General features: G+C 34.3%; 1 protein-coding gene and 1 long non-coding RNA gene across 5 annotated transcripts in view; both read left to right on the forward strand.

Moving 5' to 3' along the window:
- LOC145977868 (flotillin-1) overlaps positions 1-5,493 on the forward strand; it is a 42,254-nt gene extending 36,761 nt beyond the window's left edge. For 2 of the 4 annotated variants that reach the window (XM_083110197.1, XM_083110198.1), the window contains 3 exons: positions 2,019-2,183; positions 3,096-3,160; positions 4,411-5,493. In XM_083110197.1, the coding sequence (XP_082966323.1) occupies positions 2,019-2,183; positions 3,096-3,160; positions 4,411-4,486 (306 nt within the window). In that variant the 3' untranslated portion in view covers positions 4,487-5,493. Of the gene's footprint in view, positions 1-2,018; positions 2,205-3,095; positions 3,161-4,410 lie in introns of those variants that run through there. The other 2 variants (XM_083110199.1, XM_083110200.1) reach the window with 2 other exon arrangements.
- Positions 5,494-10,968: 5,475 nt separating this feature from the next.
- Positions 10,969-14,265, forward strand: part of LOC146005258 (uncharacterized) — a 42,666-nt gene continuing 39,369 nt past the window's right edge. Inside the window, exon 1 of the long non-coding RNA XR_014443998.1 lies at positions 10,969-11,082. This is a non-coding gene — a long non-coding RNA (uncharacterized LOC146005258). The remainder of the gene's footprint in view (positions 11,083-14,265) is intronic.

Here is a 14,265-nt window from a genome sequence, read left to right on the forward strand (position 1 = left end):
GACAAAAACTCAAAAAGACGCTCACGTCAATTGGTGCAAACAAATGCTCAATAAATAAAATCGTGGTGTGCTGCTTCAAAAGACGCATATAAGATTGTAACAGGTGACGAATCATGGATATATGCATATGAGCCGGAACGTAAACAACAGTCGACTGTATGGGTGTTTGAAGATGATCCCAATCCAACAAAATTTGTTCGCGCTCGAAGCACATCGAAACAAATGGTCGCCTCTTTTTTTCTGGAAAACTGGTCATGTGGTAACTGTGCCTTTAGAGGAACGTAGAATGGTCAACTCTGAATGGTACACAACAATTTGTTTGCCAGAGGTCTTCGGTCAAATACGGAAAACAAACAAACGCCGTCGGATCATTCTTCATCAAGACAATGCCAGCTGTCACACATCTCGTCTAACAACCGACTTTATGAACAGTCAAAAAATCGAATTGATGGGTCATCCGCTGTACAGTCCTGATTTGGCACCCAATGACTTCTTCTTGTTCCCGAATGTCAAGAATCAATTGCGTGGACAACGATTTTCGTCGGCGGAAGATGCCGTTGATGCATTCAAAAACCATATTATGGAGGTGTCTCAAGAAGATTGGAAAAACTGCTTTGACAAATGGTTCGAACGAATGCAAAAGTGTATTGACCATAATGGAGAATACTTCGAAAAACAATAAAGCAGTTTTCAATGCCAAATTCCTGTTTTTTCATTGTTATGCTCAAAATATAAATAGTGACCCTCGTAACACTCTTTGCGCACAGTACGAAATTAACACGCTCTTGGTTTACATCTGCTTGCCACTATATTCACAGCTCTGTCGCGAATGAACAAAAAAGTCGAGGTCGGAGATTTCGGATTGCAAGGAAGCTCACAAACACCATTGACTTTTAACGGTTTCGTCTACAGCGTAATCTTGATACAGTGTTGCACATTCGAAACCTCCAAACGATCCCCATCGGCACAAAACTTTTCAAGGATATAAACTTAAGCAGGACATTACTGGTCAAAACTATGATTAAAATGTTTTATTATCTGTAGCTCTTAACATCGTTTCTAAAGCGTATTTTTTTGTGTATATAAGGGCAGAACTTGGATGAATTACAGATGATAAATTATAACACAGGTTAGTGCTCGTTTTGCAATATTTATATAAATGTCTGCATATGTCTATAAAAATAAGCGGGCATTACAGGCCGCATATGTTGGCATCTCCGCCAGCGCCGCCCGCCACGCTTCTCCCGATCTCTCGGCTGAAGATCGAAATGGACGCACTGTATAACACTTGTTTTTGTCAAACTCAAAATTTATGCATTCCTCCATTCAATTATAAATATTCTGCGACCTTTTTCGTCATTAATTGTTAAAGTTTCCCATGCATTTATTTATTTATTTTGTCTTGTTTTACATGGCAAAGTTAAGTCTGTGGATCCTTCTCTTCCACTTGACCTTGTTTACACAATTTTTGAATATGAATTTAGTGGTCTACATTGAAATATTGAAAAAAGATTGATTGTTTGAGTTGGTGTTTTAAGTCCACTTTATGCACTGTAAGGCTAATCGGGACTGGACCTACAGTTTAAAGTGGGATCCAAACCACTATGTGCCTCCACCGGGTATCGAAAAAAAAATATATATATATAAAAATTACAAAGGAATAAAAAATACAAAAAAAAATACACATAAGAATATAGAAGTCTAAGCTACAGTCATGGGCACACACACTCACATATTCCTGACAATAATATGGAATTTGAAATGGTGTTTTGAATTATGGGTTTCAGCACTTTTCTGCAATGTAGCAAATGATTTCCTGATTTCGGGAGACAAGGATTTCCAAATATGGGAAGTGGAAATATGAAAGATTTTGAATCTTGATCATTATTGCAGACTTAGTGTAGAGCATTGGAATGGGATGTATGTGTACATATGTACAGAGTTACCAGCACATTATGTTTACCTCCCACTTAATTAATTTTATTATTTGATTCACGTTGCCAATATTCTTTTTTCAGGTTGCAGCTGAAGTAGCAGCTCCTCTGTCCCAAGCAAAGAAGATCACCATGGTGTCCAGCGGCCATGGTGAGGTTGGAGCTGCCAAATTAACTTCGGAAGTACTTGATATTGTTACCAAAGTGCCTGAAGTTGTCAGAAACCTGACAGGAGTGGACATTGTAAAGGCAAGTTTGAGACATCTGTAGATTTTAAATATGAAATGAATATTTCATGGTGAGTTTAGCAGCTGTGATTGGAAAAACAAAATGTTATTATTTGATAGCTCAAGTGTAGCTCTATTGTAAAAGTAGTGTTGTGGGTAAGGGAAAGGTGAGATGTTTTCTTGTTTTCTTTTTCTTTTATGCTCCAATACAGGAAAGGCATAGCGTAATGTTGGGAAATAAATATTTTTTGGTCGTCGTGTAGGATTTTGTAATGGTTTGCATAACACCCACATATATTTTCACATGTGAGAACTGTGAATTATATTTTAGCCCTCTTTTTAAGGCTGTTTTCTCACTGAAGTGGCATGCCACATGCAAAATGTCACCTGCCCTCTATGTATCACATCAAAACACCTTTTGCCACACTAGAGTGGCACTCATCACTTGGACATCGCTTTTTTTTTTCATACACAATGAATGTTCTTTTGAGACTGTAGGGAAAGTAGCTAATCAGATGTGTGGTGAGTGAACATACCATTTGGCAACCTTTAGTTTTCAAAGAACAATCACACTAAGAACTTTACACTGCCTTAGTGGCTGAACATATTAAGTGGTCAACTTATGGTCTTGCCACCAAAGGTTTAAGGTTTGATTCATAGCCTGAGGATATGTATTTCTTTGTGAATACCCCTTCTTCAATTTCATGCGATCATCATTCATTCGTATTGCTGCGATTAATCAAAAGTGGCAAGAAAGCAGCATAAAATAAGAAAATTACAAATGCAAAAATGCCGTGAGATCAATTTTTTTATTTTTCTTCAGGGTACAGCCTTAATGTTGTAACCTGGGACTCTGGTTTAGTTCCCATTTTTGTTTGTTTACGTTAATTCTGAATTCTTTCGTTCTCTAACTAAGACTCTTCTTTTTCTGAAGACTTGCCACGAAAAAGATAATGTTGCCTTCAAAACCACAGACTCACATCTGAGTATCGACTGCATGTGAGTATAATTTTCCTTATAATTTTTAATTTTAAAACACTTTAAAAATTGTGAAACATAAATTTAAAACTTATAATGCGTCCGTAAATACTGTTTTGTTCTGATGAAGGCTTTTTTTAATGGAAGATGAAGAACGTAGGGCAATTAGAGGTCGAATAAAGGATAATACACTAATATATGGAGTGATTCAAAAAGGACTGGACAACTTTGAAAGCATATAGAAATTTATTCAGATAACTTACAGAGTCGGTTGAGTTGCCATTGCAAAGCAAAACACATCAAGTTTGTCATACAGCATTCATGTTGGGTCGATGTGGCTACCATTTGTAATGCAGCATACATCCCACCTGAAGTCGATTTCATTCCAGACTTTCACCAGTAAGTCAGGCATCACTTCTGCAGTGGCGGTGTTAATTCGAAGTCTAAGCTCAGCAAGATCAGCAGGTAAAGGTGGTACAAAAACCCGATCTTTAATGAAACCCCACAAGAAAAAATCTAGCGGGTTCAAATTTGTGGAGTGAGGTGGCCATGCAACCAGTCTCAACGAAGGTTTGGGGCCAAGAGTAAATTGTAGGCCTCCTAGGAGGCACCTATGATAAACCGTACGAAACTTATGTTGCACTGCAGTTGCTGTTGCGTCTCGTGAAATCAAAATACACGTTCCGCACCAGTAAAAGTAACCATTTTCAAGAACAATGTTGACAGCGCTACTGGTGGGTGAGTTCAGTACGAATGGACTAAGTGAATCAAAACTTGAGGGAAAACAAATATATTTTGAAATTAATAATAATAAAATAACAATTGATATTTTCATGATGGATGCGGTAAACGCAGTTTAAGAATTACTTTCGTGAAAACTTTGCTCCAGATGCCGTAACCTTAGTGAATGAAGACAGAGTCTCGTCGAAATTAATCGGAAAAACCATTAAATTGTGCAACGTGGAAATACAAAATTTTCACGTAATTAATTGAAATTTTGTTTTTTAATTCGAGTATGTCATGCATTAAATGGCCCATATAGCCACAGAAGTTCCTATCTTGAGTCCTACCGTGTTCTTTGTGAATGCCCCTTCATCACTTCAGTCATCACTCATTGTTGCGATTAGCCAAAATTATCAGAAAGCAATGTAAAATAGGAAAAATACATGTAAAAGAAATAGTAGAAATGGAAAAATATAGGATCTTCTGGAATATGTGCATCAATGATTACAAATGCTTGTTACTGAAACTAGTTAATTTTTCTTTTACAGTCAGTTCACGCAGCCTAGACCAACTCGTCCTCTGTCATCCATCACACATGATGCATTGTTTTCTACCGTAGGATGACCATAAAATGGTTTTAACAAAGATACTCAGCTTCAAATTCAGTGCAGAAACACGTCTTGATCCATATGTAGCTTGATGTACACGTGTGACAAGTACCAAGGTTTGTGTTCTGACTTGTTGCATGGTGTGGTTTCCAAAGTGCAAAATCTCAATTTTTTTATTATTAATTGTAAATGTTCCTGTACATTTTAAGCTAGGATTACATTTTCATCTGATGTGATGTGTTTTTACAGTGCTATAACTGCCACTTTGTTAATACATTTTAATTTTTCCCCCCTATATCTTTATAAAATGAGTGAATGAAATAATATAGGAACCATAGAAACCTAATTAGCAGTTTCAATTCATTTGAAACCAATTTAGTCCTTGTATTTTCTACTGCATGTTTTAAATTTTCCCAAAATTGCAAGGAGTGGAACGTGCAGAACACGTCTTCATAATGTTGCAAAGTAAAGCAGCTCTGTAAAAACTGAAAATCTGAAGCAACGCTTAGTTTTTATTTTATATAATCTTGAAATATGCAGAACTCTAAAACTGGAAACAGCAGTAAAAGGTATCCACTGTTTCACATAGGCTTATTTTTTTCTTTTGTTCCATTTTGCAAGTGTGGAGTATTACCAGCAGTAATAGACAATTCTATGATAAAATAAACATAAATTCACACAAAATCATGTGAGGAGCAAATAAAAACAAAAATAAATAAAAAATGTATATGCCAGGTAAATGTGAAATAAGAAATATAATATTGAAAACATATTAGCGTAGATTTGAACAAGCATTAAAGAACAAAAAGTAATGTCAGTTCAAATAAACACTTGCATTTACAGTTTAAAATAATGCAATTGTGAAAATTGTGGAATAAACAAACCAAATGTTCATATGAATAAAGAGTTGCATAACATTTCAGATAAGTAAATAAAAACAGTTTTGCAACACATATTTTAGAAATTAACTAAAAAGTCTAATTTGTAAATAACTACACAATAGTAAATATGGAGAATAGAAATGAGAGAGATTTGAAAGAAAGTATACACACATTACAAACTAATGGTCATGATAATACACCTCAAAGTCTGTTATTAATGGGTTCCAACAGTTCAAACAACAAAACGAACTTTTCATCTATTTTTTTTTTAAAATTTCCGCTTCCTTTGATCAGCTGATGCGATTCCTTCAGACAAGAAGTTTTGTAGAACATTGGAAACATGTATTGTGTATATCAAGATTATGTATAAATAACGTATTTAATGTTATTATTTGAATAAACTTAATCTTATGTTTTTGTTCATTCTGTTCCTGAGTCCCGCTTTTCCATAGGTACATAACATTTTCTGTATACACATGAGAAAAAGTAGGTTTGGAAGGAGAAGAATTAACATCTGCACCAAATTTTGTTTGTAACTGTTGTTGTGTCTATTATTGTTTTACAAATTTAGTTGTGTAATTAGTTTTGTATTGTTTTTTGTAAATGAAAAAGAAAAATGTAGATATTGAGGCTTGTCAGTTTGTATGTATGTAAATGTATGTATGCTCTATATATATATATATATATATAAATAGAGATTTAATGATCTTAAACATAGACTATAAAGCCTAATATGGATTTATGCAGAAGTCTGAACAGAAGACTACAATCTAATTTCCAGTATTACTATTATTATTGTGTTTTATGTCTTATATGTTCCTGACAAGGGAAGAAGTTGTTTTCTTTCCCAATTTTAGACTGCATTGTGAATGTTCACATTGAAATAGGTGTACATAAACTGATGGAAGTTTTACGATTTTTGTTACTGTTTTGCTTTTTAGATATGCATAGTTTTGCCTCATTTATATATATGAAAGATTAAATATTAAAGATTAAGAAATGTATAATTTTTTCTGAGATGATTGTATTTATTATAATTATTTTTAACAGGTTATATTTTTATCTAGAGATAACAAAAGTTACTACAGGGAAATGAAAATATATAAAGAATTAAACAATCAATATTTTTATAGCTGTTCGAATTGTCTGAGATTTTATTTTAAAAGACATTTATGTAATAAACCCATATTGAATCTTATTATTATCTATTGATCTGTAATCCATATGTTTTTACCTATAATACATATTATTTGGATGATATAATCATAGAAACATTCTTAGAAAAGCAAGTTTCAAAATGTGTTGCTTATAATGACATGCAATGGTGTGGCTTTGATATGTATTTTAAAAGCAGCTTGTGGATCTCTAATTTATGTGGTTGTATTTGCAAAATGTGTTCACAATAGCATGCAACAATCGACCTCTGGATAAACGGAAAAATCGACACTACTGTATTAACATTATATACATTAATGCAATGCTTGAAGTGGAAATTGCTAGCTGGGGAGATGTTTGGTTGGCCCTTGGAGCTAACTGGGGAGATGTTTGGTTGGCCCTTGGAGCTAACTGGGAGATGCTCCTATGGTTTTAACAGGTGAGGGTGAGGCAGCTGGGGGGATGCTTTGTTTGTTCTTTCATAATTCATTTTCTGTTTTTTTTGCATGTTGGGGTGAGGGCTCAGTTTGAGGTTTTGTTCCCCTATGCAGTCTTCGTTGAATGTTATATTTCTGTGCAAATGTATTACGTAAGTTATTCCAAAATCATCTTGGGCTATTCTGCACTCAAACACAATAAAACATAATTCTACCGGTTTTCTTGTAATGAGCTACAGTATTACCTATCATATATGTTTTATTTATTTAAGAAAGAGTAAGCAAGAAAGGTGAGAAGAGTTGCTTCCTCTAAAGTGATTGGCTGTAGAGAAATAACAGACAAGGAACAGCTGCAATATGTAATACATTCTGTATGCTAATTGTTAAAATAAAATATTTTTATTCTGCAGTCTTCATTCCAAATTTATTTGCACTCTGAAATCTTGCAGTAAAAAAAAGAAACTACACTCAATGCATTAGAGGTGATGTGATCAGCACCATAATACAGTCACCTTTACTCCTCAGGGTTACCCTCCCTACAAATTATTATAAATTAGGCATCCATGAAAAGTATAAGGATTGTAACAAAAAATGGAGGCGGATAAAATCAGCAATTTTGGGGCTTGCAGAAAATATATCTGCCTATCTTACAAACATAGACAGATACATTTTCTTAATGTTATAATTATGATGTGGCTTATCTTAAAATCACTGTGGTTTTAAGCAAGTGCTTTATAGTTTGGTAAATTTATTGATATTGTCATGCACATACATACCTTGAAAAAGAGATGTTTTACAGAGGAGCAAGGCTAAATTTTGTGTATGTTTGTAATTTGTTGTTATTACACAATGTTTGTGACAGTTCGTAACTGTATTTCAAAGATGCAGATAATGTAATCACGTTTATTGGCTCTTTTTTCTGTTGGTGCAAATGTTGGATGCATGGGTAAGATTCTGATATTTATAAATTGTATTGGCAATTTAAGAAAAAGGACTTACATCACAATAATCAAGTACAAATTTACATTTACATTCTCATTGCATGTAATATTGTCAACTCCAATTATATATGCAAGAATACCTAGGTTAGAATTTTGCATTACTTCTTCAGGAATAAACATGCATGAAATCTTTTTTTTTAGAGACGTGTGATAGCCCAGTTGTTAAAACTGTAGCATTGTAAACAATAATTTTTGTATTGGATAAACATTTTGTTGTTCATATTCCACTTAAAACATTATGTCGTGTCCAAATTATCTTGTCTGAATATAATCCATTGTTGGATGCAATTAATTTCTTAGAAATGTGATGTGTGGATCTTGTCAATACCAATAATGTACAGATATAATAAAAAAACAGATTGATTAAAATGGATAATGGATGATCAGTAAGATTAGAAAAAAATCTTTCAGTTTTTATTGTTTTCATTTGCTAATAATTTTATTTATTGTTGATGTGAATATATAATGAAAAATTACCATAATGAATAAGAATAATCTGGAGAGTAGTTTAGTAAAAATACTTTTATTTATACATAAGAAGCAAATGTGACAATGTATTGCATGCATTATACCCAATACAGTTGTAAAACGTGAAAACTTTCACTGATCAAGACCATACAGTAGATGCGAAGAGAATGTGTAAGAAAGAGTTTGTCATTATTAGTAATTTTTATGTTTTTTTTCTGTCAAACAGTTTCATACTTCTGTAATTTGACATGTTTTACTACAGTAAATGTTTCTAAATGCCAGTTTACGCTTACACAGTTCAAACCTAAGATTGATCTTAATTTGTGTTTTTTTTTTCATTGGATAGTAGTTTATGGGTATGTATTTCTTGTGCCATATTTAGTAAGTATATTTCATTGTTTTTAATTATGCATTCTAATCCAATCAATAAATTACATAATAGTTCCATTGGATTATGAATTTCTTTGTTCAAAAAATATTTCAAGGTTAATAGTAAAAATTAATATCCTGCTTGTTCATAGTGTGTGGTGTGAGGAGGAGAATATTTTTTTTCCATTTGTGCCTGAAGAACTTCTCTAGTTTTTCTATGCATTTATGCCGCTGCACGTTTGAGAACCTTCATGCTTTTTCATGTGCGTAGTTTGCAGTGACAGTGTACTTAGAAAGTGTATATTAGCAATATGTATGTAGATAGAACATTTATGTACTTGTATTTTTGTGTGCATATGTTTTAATTTTTGCTAGTCAAAACAAAAAAGGAAATACAAATGCCTGATTTCTTTACATGTGGACATCAGTGTAACTTTTCATGTTTCGGAACTAAAAAGAAATAAAATTTCTAAATTAAGCTTTTGTTAAGTACATATATTTTTTGTATAATATTGAAGATGAAATTGTGGAGCCTATAGGCTGTCTCTGCATAGACTTATCAAGGTATTTTTTATTTAAAAAATCAGTGGTAAGGCCCTCTCTTTTGGCTTGTACAGAAGGTTGTTTGGGATATATCCAAATGACTTTGCAACACCACTACCATCTGTGCTGGAGTGACGGTGCAGCTGTTGTTATCAGTTCTGTATCACAGCATGCAGGTGCTGTAGTGTTGTATGTGTAGCTGTGTGTCCCTGTGCACATCACAGAGGTCGATTGTTTTGTGTAATATTTGGTACAGTCAATAAATAACCGGATTAATGCCGTGAAAAAGCAAAATAAAGTGACAGAGCGATGAAACTTTCGGGATATGTAGGCCAGGCTAGGGTACGTCACATGTCTGCAAGAGAGTTCCAGACCGCAGCACTGGTAGGGAAGGGAGGTTGTGTATGTGCAATTTGCCTCCAAGGTGCCAGTCAGTCATTCAGTGAGGTGAGACATGGCGTTCACAGTGTCAGGTGCGTCAACAATGCAGGGTAGTATGCCATTACGGATGAGTCCTTTTCTGCTGTTGGTGACCATACGGGAGTGTCGGGGGATTAGTCTGAACCAGATTGCAACCGTACTCTGCATTAGTCATGGTACAGCGTACACTATTGTTCATGAACACCTTCACTATGGTGTTGCCTTCTGCTGTCAAAAACTGTATCACGGATTGCTGAACCTCCTTTGTGGCAACTGACACTGTGAATTCCATGACTCACCTCACTGAATGACTGACTGGCACCTTGGAAGCAAATTGCACATACACATTCTCCCTTCCCTGCCAGTTTTGCCACCTAGCGACTCAGTCTGGAACTCTCTTGCAGACATGTGGCGTACCCCAGCCTGGCCTACATATCCCGTAAGTTTCATCTCTCTGTCACTTTATTTCACTTTTTCACAGCATTAATCTAGTTATTTATTGACTGTACCAAATACAAACAGATTTCTTAGTTTCATGATCAGATCTCTGTAATTCAACTTCGACCCTCTTTTAGTGTAAGGGCACTTTCTAGATTATTTAACTAAATAATTATATAATACAAGGAGAACAAAATAAATTACAGTGGATCCCCAATTTTGCATGGTTTTACACTTTCCTGCATTATACATTCAATCTTGATGGTCCTAACGTAGCAAAATGTTATAAAATTTTCCTCAATTTTACATTTTTCCTCATTTTAAAGATTTTTGAGCTTGGTCCCCTGAAAAACATAAAATTGAGGTTCCACTGCATTTTGCATATGTCTGACTTGAAGGTTTTTATGAGTTTTACAGTCCAGAACAATAATTTTATATGGACAAAATAAGTTTTATTGTTGCAAGAATCTTTATTTTGAATGAATTTCTATGATTCCTATTGATGATCTGCTTGATTTTTCTCATTCTTGTCAAAATTGTGGTAAAACAAATTTACATACATGATTAGAATATTTTAAATATTTCTCTCTCATCTCAGAAAATACTAAACCATGTGTGGAAATGAAACTTATTTTTGAATGTTTTCCATAACTTTGCATGAAATTTTAAGTGTAATTTTTACTTTTTTGACAGCATTTCCTATCAGCTTATTTTCTCATTGTTTTATTTAGTTAACAATAGAAGCACTCCTGATTGTTATTGTTTCATAGAGATAGGTTTTACATAAGTTGACTGTGTCACTCTCTGATGCAATTATGAAACAAGCCTGTAATTTTAAAAAACAGGGCCATATAACTACTATATGTCTTCAAAGAGCATTTTGCATGATAGCCGTGAATGGTAAGCAGATGCTGTTTTGTTTTCTGTAGATTGAGTAATAGCATAGAGCAAACTCTAGCAAATTAACTGCAATGTAATTTTCGGTTGATCATGAATTTTTATTTGATCATGTTGAATTAAAATAAATGTATCCGCGAAATATATCCACACTCATAATATAGGTAGGAAAACCTGTATAGGGAATTATATTTTTTATATTGCATGGCCTTTTTTTTCTTAAATGATGAGCATATTTTTTTGTCAAGATCATTTTTACTTCTGATTTTGAGGAAAATGAGATGGATGACATAATTGAGAAACTTTGTTATGTGAAATATTCTTTTAAGTGGGGCAATAATGTTTTGTTTTCCCATCAAAGCATTTTAACATTAATAAGTAATAACTATACTATAGACAAACATCAGCCTCAACAGGGATTTGCGGTGAACGTATGGTTAGGTATTACTGTCGATCACATGGTTGGATATTTCCTCCTGTCGTGTGATTTCTACCTTCCCATGCCTGTACTGATTCACGATCACTTTCTAATGGATGTCTATTGTAAAATTGTTATAGTTCGATTCAACATCTCTATGTGCTCCTTCAGGTTGTGTGCAAACTTCTGAATACCTGGTATTCCATTCTAGACGAGCGATTGTGGTGACTGAGTCTTGCATTGCTTTGAGCCATATACTGGCCATGGCTGTTTCTTTTGTGTGTGACATGTTAACAACTTCATCTAAGCCCAATTTGTCCTCATTGTTGTGATTAGCCAAAAATGGCAGGAAAGGTGTAAAATAACAAATCATGAATTCGTTTTAGATAAAACAGTAACACCCAGTGCTTTTTTTTTCGGCCAGAACATAATAGAATGGTGTTCCAATAAATTGTTAGGTGAAAAAATATGCTATTTGCTTCCTATAGAGTCAAAACTTTGCAATGGAAATTGCAAGACAGCGTTATTTTGAAATAATAGTCTTGAAATAGATATTGCCCAGAAACATGACTGTAAGTGTGGAGCAGTACATCAAGATTCTAGCCTATTCTTTCAAGCAGGTGTGTGGCTTCTAGCTACACAACTGTGTTCGCTGTATGGCATAGTTTGAACCTCTACTATTTCACTCTTAGTAAGCAAATACTGACAACCTGTTAGAAGAATGAATGATGTATAGACCCACCAAGCTTTCTGAAACCTCGGAAAATATGCGAACTACAGGCTTGCCCGTAACTTTAACTAGCGACACTGCTCCCATGCTAGGATTTCAGATGGGTTAGTGGATCTATACTTCTGAAGGTCTACATCTGCAATATTCATTTTAGATTTAAGGTTGGTGTACATTAAGAGTTATCAGAGGGCATTTTTTCTTTTCTTTTTTTCGTACAAGAAAGAAGTGTTTTTTACCTGCTTACAAATAGGCTCTACAAAAATCTTAAATTTTGTGGTGTTGATCTGCATAGGATAGAAAAAAAATAGCAGACCTATCTATTTCTGTAGTGGAGTTTTTTGGAAGTCGCAAAAATTCCATTGCTTAGATACTTCTTTCTTATGATAACATGGACATTACTTAATAATTGGAAACCAAAAGAAGTGGCCCACAGAAGCCAAAAAAGATTATTATTTTTGGAGAAAAAAAAAATGTTATGCAGGTTTCAGCTCATGGAGAGTGAAATGATTTGAGCATTCTTCAGATAGTATTTGAAGACACCAGATTATAATTTTCAAACAACATTTAATGCTTTGTATTTTTATAAATAATTGGAAAATTATATAAAAAAATAGTCTGGTAATAATTAGTTTTTTTTGTAGGAAAAAGCCTGGTAACATCTAATGTGTGAATCCATACTTGACTTTCAGAAATTGTAGCCATGTGACCAAAACGGATGCTGTGGCTGTTTATAACCTATTACACATTTTTGATAAATCTAAACTTGCCCCTTTTCTATTCAAATCAAATTTGAACATTATAAGTGAAAACTCTTGAAAGGGCCAAACAGAATGTGGAAGTTAAATAAGGATGAACTTTCCTTGTTTGAAAATGAGAAAATAACATTACAACCTGACATAGAAAGTTACTGCAGGTTTTACTCTTGTTCTTACCTCTCCAGCCTTTAGCAACTATGTAGATCATGGAATGAAAGTATGTATATTGCAGTTGCTTAGAGCTCATTAATGTCCTCCCCCCCCCCCCCAGTTTTCTCTTTTTGCTCCTTCAGTGCCTTCTTTGACTGCTCCTGCTCCCCTTCCCAGGGCTGGCTCAAGATAAAATTTTTACCCTGGTGAGGTGGCTTTTTGAGGATCCTCCACTTTCCACCCTGTCACCTCACCACCCAACTTTTCTCCTGGTCCCATTACTTTCCACTTTCCTCTAATAAAACATGACCATGTTTATGGTTTTAAGACACAAAATAATACTTATTTTTTAAATACTTTAAGTGTTACTATCAATGCAAACCTTTATTGTAGGTGAGTGCTACATGATTTTGCCATTTTCTTATTATGATATGCAGCAATAACTTAAATTAATTCCTCTACACAAATCTAAACCTTTACCTTTATATACCCTGAATTATGATGTAAGATATGCAGAGGCCTGAATATTCTTTGAGACTGCTAGTTACTTCTATAGATACAGGAAATGAATACAAGTGATTCAACTTATTTTGTTTATAATTTAATTACAAAATTAATTACTGGTACTTAGAAGTAGACCATGCTTTGGTGACTAAATATAAATGGAAATTTTCAGAAAAAGTTTTTCTTGTAAAATAGCTGCCTGTTAGCGTAAGAAAACAAAAGCAAGCACACACTGCAATCTATGGACCGATAGAACATATGTAAGCGTGATACACAGGGGTACCGCCAGGATTTAACAATCTGTGTGTCCAAAAAGTTATTTCTAAAATACTGGTACTTTAAAGTGCCGTCAATAAATAATGGGTTATAAATTAATAGCCACACTTATGTAATCAGAAATAAGGTTTTGGCACTACTCATATGGCCACTCCCCCTTGGGCGACGCCCCGTGCAGTCCCTGCCCCTCCTCCCAGCATAGCTAAGTCTCTTGCGGCTCTGCAACAACAGATGTGCAGTGCTATTTTAGGTGCATACAATCAGGGTTGGCATCTTAAATGTGTTTGATTTACTTTTTCCAAATGCGCACATCAGCCAATGACCAATCCCTTTAGGCGATTGACGAACCTGTT

This window comes from Lepisma saccharinum, chromosome 23 (genome assembly GCF_977018435.1).
Source record: "Lepisma saccharinum chromosome 23, izLepSacc3.1, whole genome shotgun sequence".
NCBI lineage: Eukaryota > Metazoa > Arthropoda > Insecta > Zygentoma > Lepismatidae > Lepisma > Lepisma saccharinum.